Source organism: Anopheles funestus, chromosome 3RL (genome assembly GCF_943734845.2).
Source record: "Anopheles funestus chromosome 3RL, idAnoFuneDA-416_04, whole genome shotgun sequence".
Lineage (NCBI taxonomy): Eukaryota > Metazoa > Arthropoda > Insecta > Diptera > Culicidae > Anopheles > Anopheles funestus.
In genome coordinates, this window is record NC_064599.1 from 58,684,226 (window position 1) to 58,701,165 (window position 16,940).

Consider the following 16,940-nt stretch of genomic DNA (forward strand, 5'->3'; position numbering starts at 1 on the left):
TCCGAACAGATTTGTTGGTTTCGCTGTGCTCTTTTCTTATGGTAAGCAATTGTAATGCATTATAATGTATAATTTCTTATTCACCGCAATTTATGCAAACAAATATGAAAAAGTGGAATGATGACCCGTCTTGGCATATGAGAAAAACCAACAAAAGATCACAACTAACACCCTGAGTCTGAGCCCATGTTTGACCGTATTTGCATAAGCGACATGACAGTATTTGCTGTAGAGATCGTTGACTCCTTGGAACATGTATTGATTACCAGTGTATGTTTTTTTTATTGAGAAATTCATGAAAATAGCTAAAGACCACAATGGTTTCACATTAAGACATAGGTGGCATCAGTCGTAAGACCACAGTTATTGTCCTTCACTGCCATCAGCGCATATCCATCGTTGCCCCAGTAGTTGGACCACGAGTTCTTGATCAGCCAATAGTCTTGTCCGTTGAGCTGCCCATACCCGACCGCCAGCACGGCATGATCCAGCTCGTCCAGCTTGTTCTTACATTCCGGCTCGTAGTATACACCGTTTGAGTAGAAGCTGAACGATTTGTGTCCGGCATCGATCGCGATCGAGAGTGGGCCATGCTTGAACAGCGCCACCTTAAACGCATCCGGATTGCCCGAAGTTACGTTCACCCAGCCGGTAATGGGAGCGTACAGTGTCATGTTCTGCACGTGACAGTATCCATCCTGTCCCAGATATCCACCATACTCATCCTCCATCGGAACACCACCGACCTCCATCATCCATTGGTATGCGCGGAAGTCTTCACCACCGTCGCACCCATTGTTACCATAGCCCCAGGAACAGTCGATCAGTGCCTGCTGGGAGAAGCGGACCAGTTTTTGCGTTTTGCGGAAGTACGCACCCTCGATGTGACCGATCGTACCGAACGACCAGCACGATCCACACACGGACTGATCCTTGACCGGTGTAACGGCACCACTGATACGCCAATCCCAGCTGTCCGGCAGATCATCGAGAAAATCGCTAGGATTGTACGGGAATGATTGTCCACCGTTGTACATGCCGGACGAGCGGAAACCTCGCAACGCTTTCAGTTCTTCCTCCGTCCGGTCAGCCAGATGGTTAACGGACACGCTAAAACCACGGTTGGCTCGGTTATGCGAATGGATGAAGCGTAAATTCTGGCGGAACACATTCAAACGACGCTCGTGCTCCTCATCGCTACCGTACGACTTGCCGTGTTTGTTCTTAAACCGACCGAACTCGTTGTGCAGATGTTCCTCCGAGCGTGGATGAATGAATTCTTGCATCGGATTAAAGGTGGCATAGTGTCCTTTACCCGGTCCAGGGAATCCAACGCATGGATCACCTAGGAAATTGGAAAAACACAATTATTATTTTCCTACTTTACAGAATAGGACGCGCAGAAACACTTACTCAGCTTCACCTCAAACACATCCTCGGGGATGTCCTGATGATCGTACGATTCGTAATCGAGATAGTAATGATCGTAGTGTGAACCGAGCAGCGTATTGTAGCCCTTCATCTCATACCGGACCGGGATGGGCATACGAGAGGCAGGATACTTCGGCGATTTCACGTACCTCACCCAGAGCGAGTAAACATTGCGCTTCTGTCCGATGACCTCGGTCAGGCCGAACTTATCACACTGATAACCGGAGCATTCCTCGGTCCCTGGAAAACGATCATACCCGATTGGTGATAAGTATGTTGCGTATGTTAGCCTTTCAACCCCGTACTAACTGCGTTGAGTCACATTCCACTTACCCATCAGCTGGAAGCTCTTCACGTACGGCAGGATGCCCTGCACGTCAATCTTGTTCTCGAGTGACCCATTAACTTGCAGGCAGGTTTCTTTGTTCATTTGATTTTGCGTCGTTACCGGGGCCAACTTGAGGCTAACGCCATAGTCGCCCTGTCTGGTGAGTTGGTACGTTTTCACCATACCACCGTAATAGTCGATCCGCGATCGTCCATTTGTTTTATCGTACCAGGCGTAGAACGGTTCACTTATTTCGGCGTACGGTATAGTTAGCATACCGCTGACCGAGTATACGTCGGGCCATTTCGGTGGATTGGTGGCTAAGACTAGTGGTATTAAATAAATGTTAAAACATGTTTTACTACTAAGCATTAAATTAATCGCTAACAAAAAGTTTTCATTCTCCATTTTGTTCTCTATTGACCATTTCCATTTTTGTGACGCGCCATTGCAGGCGTTCTTTTTTTTCAAGCCTTTTTTAATTTTTGAGGGATTTGAGCTTACTTATGTTTTTGATCAAGGGCAAGGGACACAATATCAATTTAACCCACTTTACAGTGTGTTCTGCGTAGAATATTGATCAACTTCAACTCAAGCGTCACTACGATGAGTTCTACAATGGGTCACATAGGGTCATGCTCAGTGTGTGATAGGAACCGTACATAATAGCCAATTGATACAGTAAATCTGAATAATAATTTCATACTTACCACCTGCCAGCAGGCAACTTATAGCTACAAGCACGGACTTCATCACAAGCAACACGGTGAACACACTTACGAAACACACATACAACACACGCAACTAATCCTATTAAAACAAAATCGAAACGTCGCTCAGCACATGGACGTCCTTTCGAGTTGGCCGTCCGTTAGCAATTGCCGACCGTTCTTTGCGAGTTGGTCGTTTTTTACCAAGCAGCGTTCGGTCGGAATAAGATGGAGGAATTATTGGCGTAGAATACGTTATGCTTGTTTGCGTCGATTCTCGGGCATCTCGCCACTGATCTTCGCCTGTTAGTGTGAAAAGGAAGGATTGATTTAAATAAACGACCATTATCGCCGTTAGACACCATGGATGCATGTCCGTCATAACGGCGTTGGTTATTGCGTGAGGGATCTTCGAAAAGAAGGAGAGCCCGAGATAACAAAAGATGACAGAACCCATTCCCGGCATTGTGTTTAATTGCGTTGTACCTTTCTCGTGTTATTCATCTTTGTTCGTTTAGTTCCTTTCGTTGCAAGGTTTAAGACGTTTTGTTTTCTTTTGTTGCACAATCCCTTTCTTTCCTTTTTTCGTTTCTCACGTGTTAGGCGACGCTGGTCGCTTTTTTCTGTTCTACCTGATTTGTTATGTGATTCAACCAAACCTTACTCAGCTATGCGTAATGGTTATGGTACACTTTCTATTATAGGATTACGCAGGGAAGTATACAAAAACGTCTTACAACGCTTGTAATATAATGACAATAATTATGTAAAGATTTTATTTTTCAAACTTACTAACTTACTGCACACCTTTTATGCTACTTGTTCCGCAACGCCATCCTCAAATGGTTCGTTCGGTAACTTGGCAGGATTCTGAAACAGGAAAATAATTTAAAACTGCGTTCTTATTTGCTTATCGCTTATTCCACTTACCAATTTCCGCGAACGATTCTCCAATATGTTATACGCAAAGTGACCAACCCGCAGTACGGTCGGAAGGGCGACACCTTGCATGCGGTAGAAATGCTTCCCTCTTTCACTACCTTCCTTGATTGGGTGTGCCACCGAGATTGTACACCGGCCGAGCAGACCGGTGGAGCTCATCATTGGCCCTTTACTGATGTCGACATGGTCTCCCACTCTGTACACCGTCACTTGTCCATTATTCTGTGAGGCCACGCTCGGTATCTGTTCACGCTTGAACGGATTATCGTGAAACATTTCCAGCGCCAGTTCGCTGCTCACATCTAGCCGCTCGATCGGCAGATCTTTCTGTGATAGTTTTACCATTTCGATCGATAGTGCACGAAGCTCGGACACGGTTGGATTCCAGTGCTCCTCTGCCAGTACAATATCATGCACAAAGCTACCGGATTTTACTACAAACAAACCAAAAGAAATGTTAACAAACGTGTTCTAATGTATCACAGTCCCCGTTACACTCACTGTTTGGTTTGGGGAAGCTGTGTAAGAAGAGTCCCGCTTCCAGTTTAAAGCTGGCTTGTAGTACAGCTCCGAGCAGGAAGGAACAGGATCGCCAGAATGCTTTGTTAGCGATATGTGGTTCGGGCGAGGTAAAATTAAGTAACTGTAGTGTACATGAATCGCGCAATGGTCTCCGCATATCCCATGGAGTTTTGTTATCAAGCAGTGCCAAGGCAGACTGTTGGCAGTACTTTTCACCAATATCTAGAAGCAAAACAAACGACACAATTACAACTGGTACATCTTGTTCCATGGGCGGCATACATGTAACTTACGGCGCGCACAATCGTACGGTGTGGAAAGTTCACGGTTCATCACGAGCGTCGTATCGTGCGGTAAACCAAGATATCGTACTTCAATCTTCTCGATACGGCCAACATTGTCACGCTGTCTTCGCTGCTCATCGGAAAACAGATCGCTAGCCTTTGCTGTACCTTTCGGTGCGATCGAATAATGTTCTAGAGAAGGGAAAAACAAATCATGAAAATTACTTCAAACAACATTGTTTTATGGTCTGTTTTAACTCACTCTTCATCACATGATGAATTTGAAACACTGGATACTTAATTCTGTGAACGTTGAGAACCATTTTCTGCTCTTTTTTGTATGGAAATTAATCAGGAAAATGTGTTTTTATTAAATACCGGGTCTCCGCTTATGTCACATTTGTTTTGTGAAGAAACGTCAAACGATGAAGGCAGGGTTCTTCAGCTGAAACTAATGTTATACAACGTGCTGGTATAACAAATTCAAAATAAGACGTATGAAAGTAACGGATGGCGGAAAAGCGTTTAAAAGCACTGTATAACAGCAAAATAAAATATTCAAGCTCTTTATGGCCCTGATGGTAATATTAGCAAACAAATAAAACTTCTAGTATAGTCGATGTAACCTCTTCAACTCTGTTGCTTCCACAAGCGGTCTATAATAGGTGCGGCACGTGTTTATTACCCTTTCGGTTCCACGTTTCTGCGGGTTTTGAACTGAATTAAGTAATAAACAATCATGGCCACGGCGACTGATCAATAACATTCTCAAGCCCTAATTGAATACGACACCACCTCGGTTAGATCGGATATCGATCAATGCTACGGGTAGCTTAAACAGTATTAAGGACCGCAGCAGTTGTGTTAAAAATTTTTTCTAAAAGATACCACATGGCGACCGATACGAAAGGAGCGTGAAGCTTAAATTTACTCACGTCCTATGGAACGGAATGCTTCATTCCCACCTGGTATGCATACCGTTCTATAGTGAGAGCCAGGCAAAGATGTAATGTGAGATTTTGTTTCAAAATTCAAAAGCTATTCCATGTATCATACCATTAAATTTATCAATTACCAAAACGCAGCGAAGAGATACAAACAAATCTAACAAAACCGTCATTCCATCGCAAATAAATTGAATTCATTAATCCTGGTTTAGCGTCATTACAGCTACGTGTGTTCTTTTATTCATATACTCGCGATCGTTAACATTAAGCTTCGACTTAAATCGGTAAACTTTCATCATCTTCTGCATTACCCTTCTACGATCCAATATGTAAACTCTTTTCTGTTTGTAGCATGCATCGTGAAATAAAACGTAGATATAAAGGAAGGCCGGGCTGTTTGAGTATCTGTAGAGAGTTGGTGTCCTCGACTGCGGTCTTGCTTCTAGCACTAACGTGGCATTCAACTGAAGTTTGTAGTTTTAATCAAGAAATAGTTGGCAATACTCAGCCTTCATTGGCATAACGTCCTAAAAGGCCATCATTCATGAGCATGCCTTACATGGGCTTTCCTTAGAATCCTGTCCTTATGCATGTCAGTGCTATCTTCTGATTTCGACCAAAGCTAAATGTTGTCAGCTCGCTGCACCGAAAGATTTCGATCGAAGCTTACAAAACTTCGTCCATTTTCTTCAAGGTGCTATCGCTTGTCACTGTATAGTACTGTACATAAATAACTTAAACACAAATGAATCTCCCTTACCGCAAACCTGAGCAGCAGCAATTTAAAAAAAAAAGCCGAATGAAGTTGGCTCCCTGTGCCATTGCTTTTACACGTTTGAACCATCGATTCCTTTGTGAATTCGCTTGGAAGGTGGTGGTCCGGTATCTTCCTCCTCGTCCTCACCATTTTGTTCGTCGTCATCATGCGCTGGGGGACGATTATTTTTTGTCTTAAGTTTGTTCCGTTCCTTTGGGTGGGTGAAACAAAAAATGAAAATAAAACATGTACTATTTTGCTTCGAACAAAAACATAATTATCACCACTCTCCGATCTTACCGATACTGATGCTGTAGAGCTCGAAGTAAGTGCTATTGTCACCGCCGATGAGGACGATGGTGGGCAGGATGTTGAAGTGGAGGAGGAAGCCGTTGGTTTGGTTTTGGCTCCGGATGGTGCGCCAGCCTTCGAACCGGACGGGAGCGCAGCGTTGCGGCCACCCCTATCCGTCAGGTTGTACATATCATCGGGAATGTAGTAGCGCGTGTTATGGAAATCTTCCGGCTGTGCCTGGAAGTACATCGAGGGTATGCGTGCCTCAACGGGTGCCTCGCGCAAATCGTAAAACGTTAACCGGGTGAGTATAAGCCCCATAGCGACATCACATATAGCCCACAGTTTCTGTACCGAGGAAAGAGATAAAAAAACACACACAGGTGAGTTTCCGATTGTTACAGTGTTCTTGGGCATATTTGGAAGCTTACATGATTTATTTCCTCGTCGTCCGGTTTCAGCGCGTCCTTGTGGTGTTTGATACGCTCGATTAGATTTTTGTAGAAGCTGAAACAGAAGAACTCCTTATTCATGACGAGCGGTTCCAGCACGAGCCAGAGACATCGTTCGATTTGTCGCAGCTGCGCTGGATCCGATGGACGTGTAAACTGCGGATCGTGCGTCAGTACCGTCACTGCAAACACGAGCATATAGTCTGGTAGGATGTGCGGCAGCTGGCTCATGCCACGCTCAACTGGAAAATTATACAAAATTACATTACTTATATGCAATTAATGCACATTGGACGAAGAAAACGTACCTGTAGTAAAGTTTTTCACATATTCCCGCCGTCTGTTTACATCTGTTTCTATGTTAGATTTGATTTGATTGAACAAACTAAAAAGATAGATAAGAAAATAGACACATTCATTAGCTTTGGTTAGCACAAAAATTGTAAAAAGTTTGAGCTTGAGTACGAATGCCTCTTTTTTTGATTTTTCTGTACATTAATTTTAAGTGCTTTGTTCCGTACGTACTTTTGATCCGATTCTCTTCCGCCGAGCGCATAATAGCCCATAAAATCAAGCGGAAGGCACTTGTGCGGGATACCTTTGCTCAGGCCTTTGTGTAGCTTCTTGACGAACGTATCGCGTACCTCCGGTACTGGATCGGTCTTAAAAGAATAAGCAAATGTGAATAATTTCTCCCGCGTTCAGCATCACCGTCCGCGTGCGAACCAGCGCTCTTACCATCAGCTGCGACAAATTGTAAAACTGTTCGGCAATGAACTGATCGCCAACACCCTTCTGCTCACAGATCTTTAACATCGCCTTACCGGCACTGAGACGCAGCCACGATTTTTCGGCAGCCGATAGCGCACCACCCTGCTCGAGCAGATCGCCCTTCTTGCTGATGAACGCATTCAGCATACGGAACGTTTTCTGTGCCGACACAACATCCTTCTTCAGCCCCAGCAGCCAGCGTGCCATCGTCTTTAGACCCTCCACCTTGCAGCGGGTTTCCTCTGGCAGGTCCTGCTCGTCACACCATTCCTTGCTCGGTACGTTCGTGCGCCCGTCCGACGTTTCCTTGACCAGCAGCTCCTTAACGATCTTGCGCGAGATAATGTTTTTAATCTGCACGTGAAACTTCTCCGGCAGATTGTAAGCGATGTGACCGAGCGTGACGATCGCCGTTCGGTAGTGTTCACTCTGCGGGTGTAACGTTTGCTTCATGCCTTCGACAATGTCCGGAAAGATGTCGATGCCGGCATGATCCGAAGCGGACGCTAACGGATCGTTCACGCCGCTACCCGATTGAGTATTAACGAACATGCACCGGATTGCATGTTTCGCTTGTTTCGGTGTACCTGCGATTGCAAACTCCTTGCACAGCGGAGCAAGCTCCTTGAGGATAGCCGGGTGCGATTCGATCAGTGCCTTGTACCGGCCAAGGTACGTGAATGCCTTCAGCACGTAGGGTGCGACGTACGGTTCGTCGAACGACAGCAGCCCAATCATGTGCCGAAGAATTTCGTCGTGTTGAAAGTGGGCCGAAAACACGTACGCCAGCACGGTCAGCAGCTTGAGCCCTCGTTCACCGGCCGAATCCGTCGGCAGACTTACCTCCTCGATCACCTCTTTCCCACCGTTCATGCACTCTTGGATCAGCTCGATCAGCACACCGATCGACTGCTTGTCCACCATCACCGAGGCGATCCGTTCGAGCAACATTTTAACCGTATTGTAGTACGTATTGGTCATAATCGGTTGGCCAAGCTTCTTCAGCACGATTGCCATCGTATCAGCGCACTCCTTGCACGACACATCACGCTTCAGGATCGTCTCCATCTCGACGATCAGCTTCGGGTCCTTGCGCATCTGGGCAGAGAATTTGAGCAGGAACTCTTGTGCCTTCACCGGATCCGGCAACTGTTTGGCAATGTTCGAACACTTCACGTTCATATCCTTCATCACGCTCGGCGTGAGATCCTTCAACCGGTGCAGCTTGATCCAATCGGCCACACTACGACGCACCTTGAGCTGATTCTTTTGCAGCTCTATGAACGCTTTCGTCGCATTATCGTCAATCGTACCGAGCAGCTGGTACAGCTTCTTCATACGCTCCTCCGCCGGCAGCTGGTACGGCACGAGGCACGTAATTAGTAGCCGCTCCACCAGCAGCCGATCTTCCACTCCCGTCATGTAGTAGCCGTGCAGAATTTTATCCTTTATCCAGTTAACGGCTCTCTTCGTCGCCAACGGTACGTTCGTATCATTGAGGTACTTTTTGTAGATCATCGCCAGTCCATTCATCGCTTCCTTCCGTATCTTGTACTTTTTGTCGAGCGTACGTTCCTTGACGAATTCTAGCAGATCCTCCGACTCGGACACAATCTGCAGGTCGCGCTTGGCCGTTTCGACGATCGCCATTACCACCTCGTAACGCACGGTTTCATCCGAATCGTGCTGCCGGATGCGCAGCGTGTCGATAATGTCCTTCCGCAGGCTCGGATGATTGATCAGGAAATGCATCGTGCTCTGGACGCACTTGATGCGGATCGGTACTGCAATGTCGTAAAATCGACCAAGAAATTGCTTCCACAGCGGACCATATTGTCGCGCGAGTGTGGAACCTGGTTCGGAGAACATGCGTGCCAATGTTGAGACGGCTTTCAGCCGTTCCGCTTCGTGAGTCGATTTGAGCTTACACTCCAGCTGCGGCAATACCGACAGCAGAATGCTTGGTGTGATTACGTTCAGCTCGTAGATCACGTCATAGATCTTCGGCACAACCTGGTACTGTTTTTCATTTTTGTCCAGTATCAAAATCTGATTAAAGAAGGCTTGCGTGTAAGCTTCCAGCCAGTGGGATGTCTTCATAATGAGCTCCTTTGCCAGCACGTAGGCATTTCGTTTCTGTGTCCGCAGCGGTTCGACGATGTTGATGTAGATCAGATCGAGTAGATCGTACGAAACCGAATCGGATTCGGTAATGAGCGGTGCCAGCACATCCAGCATGAATGATTTTACTTTCGGGCTGTGTTCGTCACTAAAAAAGATAGAGAGAAAAGCAATGAAAAACATGTAAAGCGCGAACCGCTAGTAACACAGAGATGCACTTACTTGACAATTTTGAACATTAAGCTAAACAGCGTACAGAACACCTCCTGGCAGTCCTCCAGCTCGAAGCACATGTTGAACGATTTTACGTACGCCAGATTCTCGAGCAGATAGAAGTACCGCTTGAACGCTGGGTCTTTCGGATCGCGCAAACCATTCAGCTGCCGGATCAGGAACATGAATATACCTTTGATTTGGTCCTGATCCTTGTACGGTGCTTCCGGTGCGTACACACGCAACACATCCGCTATGCAGCAAGCAATCAACAGTTGAACATCCCGCGACGGATGCTGCAGGAAGAAATCGTCCGCCAGATGGACGGCCAGCGGAATGTACTGTGTGTACATACCGTCCTCATCCTGACCCATCGCTTGCAGTGTGTGGGTAAGCGTCTTCAGCCGGCGGATCAGCTCGTCCTGGCCGAGATCTTCATTAATTGGCCGGCATCCCGCCGGGTACGTTATATCGCCCATACCGTTAACCGCGCAAGTACGTTCGGGATGGTTTAAACCGGAAAGAACGAAACGAACCGCTACCGGATGTTGTCAAACTCTTTGTTTTATCTGCACTATGCTTTCAGCCCAATTCGGGTCCCTCTCTACGGTTGCTTTCCAAGCGAAGCAAACCACTGCGAATACGACTACATTCGATTCTTTTTCACACCGTGGGCCATTTTTGACCATTCGATGCGTAAACCTACTGCTTTCTTTTGCCGCTACAATACAAAGTGCACAGACGATTCGGTTGAAATTTTGCAATACACAGCACAACGCAACGATTCGTCTTTCGGTACAAAATTGACGCGCTTCTTGCGTCCCTTGGTTAATTTCTTATTTTTTCGTTATTCACATACGGTTGCAGAGTTCAAGAATGGGCACACACTTTAAAACTTTCACCGCGTCTAATTGCGTCAAATCAGCTAGGTAAAATACTTTTATTTTGGTGATTGTGGATAAAAATGGTTCGGAAATAAGAACACAATTGTACGCAGCTTGCTTTCGGGAAAAAAACCTTTCAGAACCGTCAGACGTTTCGTTCGGCGGACGTATGGTTTTGTTTCTTTCCATCGGGTTTATCTCTTTCGCACGTAAGCGTCTTACCTCTGACATGCGTCAAACATTTCAGATTGCTATACGTCACGCGTTTGTCAACAGTTTGCTACGAAAAACAAATCGGTCGCGTGCTTGCAAATGCGGTTATCGTTTGTTTTACGCGCTAAAACTTTAAAACACGGGCTTAGATACAAAAAAGAACGCTGGAGTAATTTTAAAGAAAGTCATTTTGCTGCATTTTTAAGACCGAAAATGTGAGTAGCTTCTGTATTGATGGGTTTCAGCGAGTATATCATTCGGTTCAATTTCCAACGATTTTCTATGTGAGTTAAAATACTACTAATTAACTATGATCATATTATTAGTGTAAATGTTCGTTTTTTCCAATTAGTACTTTCGTTTTCTTTGGTTAATTACTTCCACTTTATTTAACAACTTTATTTTTTCCTCTACAGAAACTCTTCAAAATCAGTGGTCCTGAAACCACTGCGGACTGTGAGTAAATTTAAGCAGGAATTGCAAGTGTTCCTACTGTAATACGGATGTATTACGGAAGATTTAACTTTTCGGAAGGAGGCTTTGGTAGCCTAATAACAAGACGGAAGGTATAACGGAAGAACGGAAGACAGAACGGAAGAACGGAAGAACGGAAGAACGGAAGATGTTGCTTGTACAACGATCCAATAACGAATACCTTTATTCAGCATGACAGTTGCGCAGCACACTGTCATGTCCAATGGTCATAATTCACTCTGACATTTCGAAAGCTCTTCACAATGATACCGGTTGCGGACCTGACACTACAGTATATTACAGCTCGGCTATCCTGACTTAGGATTGACCTCAATCCTACTTGACTACATACCTAATCATATCTACGTATTAGTGGCCCACTTCCTAAGCTTATCAACTTCTAGAACGCCATCATAGGTCATTTGTGTATGCTGACATCCCTCAACATCTCTAACAACATAGCGGTCATGAGGAAGAATTTTGTGAATTATATAAGGGCCGCGAAACCTACAGTTAAGCTTTTTGTTGACACCGCTTGTGTCTGTATATTTGATAGCTACTAGATCTCCTACGGTGAATTTAGGAGCTGGCTTGTTCCTATCGGCTAAGTATTGCTCATTTCGATTTTGCGATATTTCGATATTTTCCTGTGCTTCGGAACGGAGACGATTAAGGTCTCGACTAACGTCTTCTGTTTTGGACTCAAGAAATTCACGAGGTACATACAATTGGAGGGGATAGAGGGGAGACTGATGATAAACAAGACCATCTTGCAAGACGAATCCATTAACAGGACCGACTTCGAGTTTTCGTTTTAAAGAGTCAATGGAAGGATCTCTTGATTGAGCTACCTGAAGTTGAAAGTCAAGGTCTAATTCGCTAATTGCACCTACTGCTTCAGTTCGGCTTAATGCATCCACGTGAGCCATAGAAGTTCCGGAACGATAATGAATGGTGTAATCATAGTTTTCCAGAAAAAGAGACCATCGAGCAATTTTTGCAGATCCATTACGGTTCTTTAGGGTCTCGACCAATGAATTACAATCTGTGAATATCTTCAAAGGGAGCCCGTGAACGTAGGTATGGAATCTCTTAAGTGCATAGATAACGGAGAGCGTTTCTAGCTCATAACTATGCAGCTTCGCTTCTTCTTTCGAGGTTGTTTTCGAGAAATAGGCGATAGGATGAAGTTTCTTGTCGTCCTGCCTCTGCAACAATACTGCTCCAAATCCGAATGAGCTTGCATCACAGTGAAGTTCGGTTTCCCTTTTTGGGTTAAAAATGGCAAGTACAGGAGATTGAATGAGTCTCTCGCGGAGAGTTTCAAAAGCCTCACGACAATTAGCATCAAAGCTAAAGACGGCATCCTTCTGTAGTAACTGAGTAAGGGGTTTAGCAATGCAGGAAAAAGACGGAACAAAACGTCGAAAGTAAGAGAATAAACCCAAGCATCTTCTAAGTTGTTTCACATTTAAAGGCATTGGGTAGTTTCGTAAGGCTTTAATATGCCGGTCACTAGGTCGGATACCAGAGGCGCTCGCCTTATATCCTAGATAATCCAACTCCTCATGCGCAAACCTACACTTATCCACCCGTAGTTCTAGGCCAGACTGTTTGATTCTCCTCAGAACAGATTGGAGGGTTTCCAGGTGGGACTGAAGATCGGCGGAAGCAATAATTATATCGTCCAAGTAGACCACTAGTTTTTCATCATCAATAAATTCGCGGAAGATTGAATTAATGAAACGCTGGAATTCGGAAGGAGCGTTTTTAAGGCCAAAAGGCATTTTTGTATATTCGTACTGACCGTCAGGGGTAACAAAGGAAGTGTAAGGAATGGAAGATTCTTCCATCTGTACCTGATGGAATCCGCTTTTCAAATCCAACAAGCTGAAGAACTTTTTGTTACTGAGATGCTCTAAGCAAGTCTCGATCAACGGAAGAGGGTAGTTGTCCCTTACAGTAATCTTATTTAGCGGTCGATAGTCCACGCACATCCGTATCTCTCCACTCTTTTTCCTAACGAGCACCAGGGCAGACGCATAAGGGGAATTACTTGGTCTGATGACTTCCTCTTCGAGTAATTTGGATACGATTTCCTTAACTTGGTTCCGCTCTCCATAAGAGAGTCGACGGGGTTTAGTAAAAATAGGGGTCTGATGAGTGAGGTTGATCTTCATCTTATGATTTATTAACTGAGTGCATTGAATAGAATTGTCGAGATAATTTTCCTTAATGATTGATAGGACAATAGCGGAATGCCTGGAAGATAATGTGGGGCCAACATCAAGCTCAATTTCCGATTCATAGACGTCAATAGCAGAAATTTCATTGGTTGCTACATCTAGTGAATCCTGGTTCTGGGTTTCAATTTCCCCCCGAGGGGGCTGCGTAAGAGAGACGTAATTCTTAGAGTACGTAAGACTGACGTTAAACGAAGGGAGTATATCTCTACCTATAATTATTGGCCAGGCCATAGAGTTCTCGGGTAATATAATAAATGAATGATTGAGGATCACCTCCTTAAATTTTATACGGCACGTTACTTGACCACGAGTATAAAGTCGGGAGTTCCCAAGGCCACGAAATCGAGAAGGGGCTAACGGAGCCAGGAGTCCAACTGGCACTATGGATTCATTTATAAAACTTACAGAACTACCTGTATCAAATAGAGATTGTATTCCTTTTACTACCACAACCGGTTTTCCTAACTTAAGAAAAGAAACACTCACCTCTTGTAATTCATCTAATGCCAGAGTTTCATTATCATCATCCGCAATACGAGCAATTGGATCCGGATGAGCAGCAGCATTCGCAACCCTCTTTGGGCAGTTTTTGTAGTTATGCCCCATCTGGAAACACGTGAAGCATGCCCCCGGTGGTCGGTTGGGGCGAGAACAGGCACTCTTAAGATGTCCAAACTCCGAACAGTTGTAACATCGAATGATGTTCTGCGTTGCTCCTCGATCGGTCGAAACAGGAACTTTCTCCGGAATTGAAGATGATGTCGTCGTCGGCTTGGGGACTCTTCTGGACCGAATAGTCTCGAATTTCTTAAGCATAGGCTTCAGGTCTTCCACGTTGTTCGCCATGAATCGCATCCCAGCAGTAAGAGATGGACTATCCAGACCATCGAGGATAATGTTAATCAATTCGGGTTCCGGGATGGGGGCTCGGCTGGCAATACGTTGCATATCCAGCACATAACGTAAGGCGGTCTCCTTTGGGGAGAGACGACGGGATCGTAATTGTCGAAGAACGGCTTCAACCGTGGGCGGCACACTCAAGGTTGAGATGAGTTCTTCCTTTAACTGTTCCAGCGTAAGGGCACGAGATGACTGGGCAACAATAGCCGCAGATCCTTTAAGCAGCCGACGAGCATGAACGAATTTATCAGCATCCTTCACACGATGTAGGGAGAAAGTATAATCGAGGTCATCCAACCATTGGATGATACATCTGTCGTCGTCTCCCGTGAAGGGTTCGATTGTTTTATCGAGTTTTAAGTCAGCAATCGGTGGTGGAGCACATTCAGACTGGTGTTCCAAAGCCTGAATCTTACGGCGCAAATCCACTAATTCCAATTGTTGCTGCAATCTGCGAATTTCGTCATCGTAAGTAGCCTGGGTGCATTTGTTAGTCGGGTTACATTCTTTGGCCGCACTATCGATATCAACACGCTCCGCTTCGGTAGCGTCCAACATGGCAACACCGCACTTTACGGGGGTAACACTTGAAGCGTCCAAAATGGCGGACAGGCACGTGGTAGGAGCATCGGTCAAAGGCGCTTCGGAAGCTGGTTCCTCGTCTGGTATCGGTGTGGCGTCGATTCCCATAATTTCGGCAAACAATCTCCGGATCTGGGCAACGGTAGCGGAAGGGGGAACCACAATCCCCGCATCCGACAGAACGCCCAACATTTCATCACGGCTAGGCATGATCTAAACCAAGATGACACAACGGCAGCACGGGGCGAATCCCACTTCTGAGATGTAATACCGATGTATTACGGAAGATTTAACTTTTCGGAAGGAGGCTTTGGTAGCCTAATAACAAGACGGAAGGTATAACGGAAGAACGGAAGACAGAACGGAAGAACGGAAGAACGGAAGAACGGAAGATGTTGCTTGTACAACGATCCAATAACGAATACCTTTATTCAGCATGACAGTTGCGCAGCACACTGTCATGTCCAATGGTCATAATTCACTCTGACATTTCGAAAGCTCTTCACAATGATACCGGTTGCGGACCTGACACTACAGTATATTACACTACAGACCGGATATGGTAGAATCGTCAGCCAACGGCCTACAGATATTGTACATAGATCATTTTAATTTTGACCAACTAATATCATAGCTCATTTTAATAAGTGATTGTTTACGCCAAAAAATGTATTGGAAAACGAATGAACGATCCTTTTTTTTATTCGAGAAACACGGCCCCAAGTCTTATATTCTGTTTCGTATTCTACTATTTTTCTTTAAGTTAATGGTAAGAAGCTTTCTAGGCTCGAGGATTCAACAACAATTCCGTATCTTTAATTTTTCGTGATTTGTTTGCGACCCCTGGCTTGCGATAAACGAACGCATTTGCAATGATCGATCATACATACTTAATTTAGCTGCTTTATTATCGCAAATTAGCTTTTTATTTACTTTGTTAATCAACTGACTTTTGCAGAGAGAAAATCTTCTAATGTAACTGCAAACGAGCGAACTTTTCTTTCACGAAAGTTGCAGTGCGTCATTTTTTTTTTGTTCCACAAACGTTTCTATTTAATAAAAGTTCCATTGCAAATTCACAAGCGCACTCTTCTTTACCGGAACTATGACCGGCGTCACAACCGGTGAATGATAGCGATCACTTAAAATTGCCTTTCCGGCGCAGTACGGCCGAACTGCGATCTCGAGTTTTGGTCGGTTTCAAATTCACACCAGCCCGTATGTCGGCCAGCAGCCGATCGTTGACATCTTCCGCCGGGATGCTGTCGGTGGAGGGTTTCTTCCAGACGTTTCCTTTGCCGCTGGAATGGTGTTGTGTTCCGGGTGTGGCCATTGGTGGCGGTGGTGGTGGAGCTAATCCAGAAGGTGGTGGAGGTGGTGGTGCAGATACTTGCTGCTCGGAGGAAGCCATTACTTTAGCGCTTATGGTCACACAACTGATCACCGCTGACTCGAGCACATACAAAACAGGACGTTTGCAAGCTTCTGATAGCCAAAAAATCGAACCGTTCTGCTGAATCACACTCGGAAGCGAAGGGTATCGAACGGAAAGATATCGAAGCTGCAGCTTATCTTATCAAACAACCCGGTCGAGGTATTACACCAAGCAATATGATTCACGTACTACCCAAAAATGCAACTTCTTCCTATCGTATCCGTTCCCGAATGGTTCGGCAAGGTAGATGCAAGTGAAACAGATCCATTTGCTGGAGAAGAATTATCTCGCATTTTTCCAATTGTTTGCCGAAAATTTTAGTGATCACACGCAGACACGCAACGCATCGGTACTTACACGTTTACTTGCGCGCGAACGTACCCCCTTTTTTTGGTGGATTGATTGCTCGCGCAAAGTAATTACCCCACGTTGAA

At 45.2% G+C, this 16,940-nt stretch overlaps 3 protein-coding genes across 3 annotated transcripts; all 3 read right to left on the reverse strand.

Annotated features, from left to right (window-relative positions):
• Positions 1-96: 96 nt before the first annotated feature.
• On the reverse strand, positions 97-2,637 carry LOC125770775 (digestive cysteine proteinase 1). Its single transcript, XM_049440746.1, has 4 exons — positions 2,470-2,637; positions 1,765-2,085; positions 1,414-1,671; positions 97-1,345 (listed from the first exon to the last, which is right to left on the reverse strand). The coding sequence occupies exons 1-4, from the start codon at positions 2,510-2,512 to the stop codon at positions 324-326; spliced, it is 1,644 nt and encodes a 547-aa protein (XP_049296703.1). The 5' UTR covers positions 2,513-2,637; the 3' UTR covers positions 97-323.
• Positions 2,638-3,211: 574 nt separating this feature from the next.
• LOC125770776 (39S ribosomal protein L39, mitochondrial) lies at positions 3,212-4,648 on the reverse strand. The gene is made up of 5 exons (XM_049440747.1): positions 4,480-4,648; positions 4,227-4,409; positions 3,913-4,155; positions 3,400-3,845; positions 3,212-3,339 (listed from the first exon to the last, which is right to left on the reverse strand). Exons 1-5 carry the CDS (start codon positions 4,538-4,540, stop codon positions 3,280-3,282), a joined length of 993 nt encoding a protein of 330 aa, XP_049296704.1. The 5' UTR covers positions 4,541-4,648; the 3' UTR covers positions 3,212-3,279.
• Positions 4,649-5,365: 717 nt separating this feature from the next.
• On the reverse strand, positions 5,366-10,813 carry LOC125770771 (sister chromatid cohesion protein PDS5 homolog B). The gene is made up of 7 exons (XM_049440741.1): positions 9,782-10,813; positions 7,406-9,707; positions 7,193-7,329; positions 6,976-7,052; positions 6,647-6,909; positions 6,222-6,563; positions 5,366-6,132 (listed from the first exon to the last, which is right to left on the reverse strand). The coding sequence occupies exons 1-7, from the start codon at positions 10,249-10,251 to the stop codon at positions 5,992-5,994; spliced, it is 3,732 nt and encodes a 1,243-aa protein (XP_049296698.1). The 5' UTR covers positions 10,252-10,813; the 3' UTR covers positions 5,366-5,991.
• Positions 10,814-16,940: the final 6,127 nt, after the last annotated feature.